The 4,511-nt window shown below is 33.9% G+C and overlaps 1 protein-coding gene across 1 annotated transcript; it reads right to left on the bottom strand.

Annotated features, from left to right (window-relative positions):
- Positions 1 to 923: 923 nt before the first annotated feature.
- On the bottom strand, positions 924 to 4,011 carry LOC114721450 (uncharacterized). Its single transcript, XM_028907267.1, has 7 exons — positions 3,357 to 4,011; positions 2,984 to 3,133; positions 2,770 to 2,874; positions 2,544 to 2,600; positions 1,929 to 2,344; positions 1,484 to 1,535; positions 924 to 1,354 (listed from the first exon to the last, which is right to left on the bottom strand). Exons 1-7 carry the CDS (start codon positions 4,009 to 4,011, stop codon positions 924 to 926), a joined length of 1,866 nt encoding a protein of 621 aa, XP_028763100.1.
- Positions 4,012 to 4,511: the final 500 nt, after the last annotated feature.

The raw sequence follows: 4,511 nt of genomic DNA, 5'->3' as shown, positions 1-4,511 counted from the left end.
TAATTATCTTTCTTGACATCTTCCCTCCTTCTCGTACTTGATTATAGCTGAGGGAGTATGTGTAGGAATAATTTAGAAAAATGATAAATATTGATAAATATCAAAAATAGGTTTTACATTTAAGACCAAAATCAGCTCAACAATTAGGGAGTACTAAAAAAAGATATAGATTGAAAATTTGAGATATTAATTAATTTTAAAAAATTATTTCTTTTTAATTTCTCACTCCCTTCTCCCGTAGTACATCACTATAGAAGATTCAACTTTCTTATTTATTAACACTTGCTTTAAGACACTTTGCATAGGTTAAACAAGAGAGAGATATATAGGTGCATTAACACTAAATATCCTATTAAAGCTTACTTAAATTTGATGTTATGTTGGACTCTTCATAATTATGCTGGAGTGTGATTTTCTTTCGTTAAGTGAAGGATGATAAAAAATAAAACAAGAGAAAGTTAGTTAATGAATTTTATGTTGTTGTCATATAATAGACACTTTACACCTCTACCCTCCCAAGCAATTTGGCAAAACTTGGTCCTTAATTATATTCCATTTTGTTCAGGCCGTCGGGCTTATATTGAAACTACAGGTTTAGGCCATCAATATCGAAAGTTGAACTGATGCTGTTACAGCATTAAAGGGTTGGTTATCTTCGGCTTCCGGCAAAGCCGAAATGAAATCTCTGTACATCCATTTTCTTCTTATCAGAAGAAATTCTCTAGGCACATACTATTTGATAAATGAAGCTTTGAACCGTTCTAAGAGTATCAATAATATTGCATGTCATAATAACATTTGCAACAGCCACAGCTTCTTTTCTTATTAAAGATCGTGTCAACGTAATTGATCGATAAGAAATATCAAATCGTAATTATTCCAATAATAGAAGAACAAAGCGGTACGTCAATTACAAATCCATCTCAAGGCCAAGGCTTGACTTTCCTGTCAAAGATAGTCCCATACGTAGAAACAAAAGTGTGAAGAAGAAGAGGGAATTGTGACAGCACAAAGAGGAAGATGGGGACACTTGCAAAGATAATAATTGGAAGGAGACCCCATGAGTAGTTTGTGTGTTTTAGCATAAGACGAATGGTAGACAGAAAGGCTACTATCATGCTTACAATGGAGATGAAAAGAACAAACAGACCCAAAATCAACTTTGTAGGCAAGGACTTGAGGAACTTTTCCTCTGAGTATTTAGAGGTTAGGATTGCCGAAAACATTAAAACAGAAGTTGAAGAGGAGAGAAGTGATAATATGGTTGAGAAGATGAAGACCTTAAAAAATGGTTGTTTGATGAATAATGGGTATCCAATATTTTCATCATTTCCTCCAGCCACAGTAAAAGCTCCTGCAAACATAATTGTAACAATTAAAGCTCCGACAACTGAGCATGAAGAGGCTGTAGCTTTTATCCATTTTTCTCCTTGCTTCATTAGTCCTCCGTGATGTTCTCTAAATGTTTCTTCAGCTGTCATACCTCTACTGTTTTGAAGTACCCTAAAGTTTGGAGGCGTTATCCCCTCAACCTCCTGCATTTATTTCAAATGGTGTTAATTTATATTTAAATGCCAACAAAGGCATTGTATTTCACATTCTAAACAAAATCAGACACTATATATATATATATATATATATATATTTTCCTCCAGTCCTTAATATAGGACATATTTTGAAGTGCAATTTGCACTACAAAATAGGTCTTACATTTAGAATTGGATGAGTATATATATAATCAATTTAATGTTTTAGAGGACAACAGAAATTAAAGAAAAAGGAAAATCAATGCATGTGTTTTTGTTTCAGTGAACCTTAAACTAATCAATAATGTCACTGATTTAATTACCAGTTCGATATTAAAAAAGCACTGATGTGGAATTTCATATGACTAATAAGCTATCTCTCATGAGAATTTCAAAACTAACCTTGAACCATTGTAGCTCTCTTTGCATTTGTAACGCTGGTCCATAGATGCGGTTAAGAATGGTGCCAGGAGCTTTTGCAGCTGCCGCATGCAGCAAAGTATTTCCATCTTTATCTTTGCTTGTAGCAAAGACATCCTTGAAGCGAAGCCCATGGATAAGGTTGAAAACCCCAGCTTGTCGATGCTGAATGGCATGGTGGAAAATGTTTCGAAATGAGTCATCCCCTCTGAGCAAGATTCCAGGATTTGCCTTTGATATTTTAACCACAAACTCAACATTCCCTTCTTTCGCTGCCAGAAATAACGCATCTGCAATAGTTTGCACTTCATATCTATTGCTTGCATTCCTACAAACTAGATCAACAAGTTTATTTGCTTTTGCTTGCTGTAACTTCATCTCTTTTATCTTCTTGATTCCTACAATGGTACGTAATCTTCTTTTGTTAGCTGAGTTGATGAGAATCGATATCAGTGTACATCAATATATCAATAAATTCAATAATAATCGCCAATATCAAATATAAAATTTATAACAAGTTATACTATCTAATAATAAAAACTTAAGAATAGTATGTAATTTTGGAAGCATGATATGCTAGTTAGAAGATACGCCTACCTCTAAAATTATAAGCAGAGAAGATGAGCCATCGAAGCAGACGATGTCCTGCTGCAACTTCAAAAGGAAAAACGGAAAAAGGAAGCAATTAAAGGAAAGCTCGGCTTATATAAAGGAAAGGTTCAAACAATGTTTTGTTTCACGTCTTTTTCTATAAGAATTTTAATTAAAGATGAAGTTGATCATCCAAAGAAGGGGGAAAAAAAAAGAAGACATATTTTGCTACCTGGCCCTGTTAGTTTCCCCTGTTTTCTTTCCCTTGTGTCTTCGTCTTCATTTTGGGTGGGTAAAGAAGCACTTTGGAAACTTGGAGTTGAATTTGTATCCATATCTAACAAAGGAGAGCATATAATACAAACCAATAAAAAAAAGGAGTAAATATAATAGTATGATAAGAAAGAAAATGAAGTTATTAGAAATATTTAAGAAGAGATATTAACCGTCATAGATCCATCGTTTCCAAAAGACAAGTTCAGTTGGGCTAGGAATTTTAGAAGTCATGGATATGATGCCGTGAATTGGCTTCCAATCCTTCTCATCAGAAGCAAAAAGCAATTCTTGGCATTGAGTAAGCAAGTGGTGAGCGATATCTGAGTATAACATTCACACAATAAATAATATATACTGAATGCGGAAACAATAATTATAACAACCTTCTATTAGTGTAAGACCCTTTTGTTTTGATCAACTAAACAACCCACTCTAATTGAGATAATTTAGAAAATTTAAAAGTATTAACTAGTTTTAGCTAAATTCCTTTTATTTAATATAAAGTTATTAATAGGTAGTTATTATATTATAGATATTACGTACCGAAACGTTGTGTCTGCAAACAACAACGAAGAAGAGTAGGACCAAGAGGATGACCGAGATGGCGGGGTTGGAGGTATTCCAATCGAGTTTGAGAATAAAGATAATGTCCCATTTCATGATGACCACTGACAAAAGCCGACGTAACAGGAAGTTCGGATCTTGGGTAGTACGGAATGCAAGGTGGGTAGGAATTCTTGTCCACTAGACATTTGGCAACTTCAATGCTTCCAGTGACGGTGGCAGCTAAGAGTGGCGTATAGCCACAATGATCAATAGTTTCTAGGAATTCTGGATTCTCTAACAGTTTCAGCAACTCTTCCATTATGTTGGCATGACCAAAGAAGGCAGCCACATGAAATGGTGTTTCCCCAAAAGCGGTAATTGTTGAGGTTAAGGCATTTGGCTTTTCCTCTAACAATGCTTTTGCAATTTCCCAGTTGTTATCACATATAGCTTTATACAATCTATTCTCCTCTGCAACCTCCTTTGTGTGTCTTTCTTCCTCCTCGGTCGCCATGCTTCTTTGTTCCCCAATTCGTCCTTGTATATCTTCCCTTATCTCTCCCAAATCACTCACTCCTCTATCCAATATTTTCCTCTGTATTTGATTTAGCCAGTATTCTCTATCTCGCCTTATGCCGAATGACCGTGCCATCTTATCTGCTTCTATGTTAATTTGAATCTCTGCAATATTTATGGAGGGTCTAGTGAAGGGAAAAGAAACACAGAGAGATATTGGCTGCTTGTGTGTTAGATGTATCCTGGTCCTCTTTCCCTATATCTAGGGTGATATGAGGGGATCCATCTATTGGTTGTATAGCCGAAGACATGCGATGGTTTGTTCATGTTTAAAACAAACAAAAAAAAGTGGTTTTTGTCTGATTTAGAAATTTTATGGAGAATAATATACTATTCTACTGATTTTATAAAATGTAGAAATAATTTTGCATTTGGTTAAAGTCAAAAAATTAATATATTACTTATTTATTTTTAAATTTAATAATATATTTGGGTATTTCTTTATTTTTATGACAACTATTACATTTGACTATTTTCATAAACTACTTAAAATAATTAGTAATTTTTTTTACGTTTTAATTATTTTTAAGGATTTAGAATATGTTTGTTCAAATTTTTCGAAAAAGTTTTTTCTTT

This window comes from Neltuma alba, unplaced genomic scaffold, assembly GCF_004799145.2.
Source record: "Neltuma alba isolate B1F8T4 unplaced genomic scaffold, ASM479914v2 tig00002292_pilon, whole genome shotgun sequence".
Classification (NCBI taxonomy): domain Eukaryota; kingdom Viridiplantae; phylum Streptophyta; class Magnoliopsida; order Fabales; family Fabaceae; genus Neltuma; species Neltuma alba.
Note: the sequence above shows the minus strand (reverse complement) of the source record. Positions and strands in the feature narration are given on the sequence as shown.

Bases quoted from the DNA above. Each gene is read 5' to 3' on its own strand.
- LOC114721450 (XM_028907267.1), bottom strand. From the start codon at position 4,011: ATGGCACGGTCATTCGGCATAAGGCGAGATAGAGAATACTGGCTAAAT. The intron at 2,875-2,983 runs GTTAATATCTCT...CTCCTTTGTTAG, and splicing joins GAAACGATGGATCTATGACG to ATATGGATACAAATTCAACT. The intron at 2,601-2,769 runs GTAGCAAAATAT...TTCCTTTTGAAG, and splicing joins GGGGAAACTAACAGGGCCAG to TTGCAGCAGGACATCGTCTG.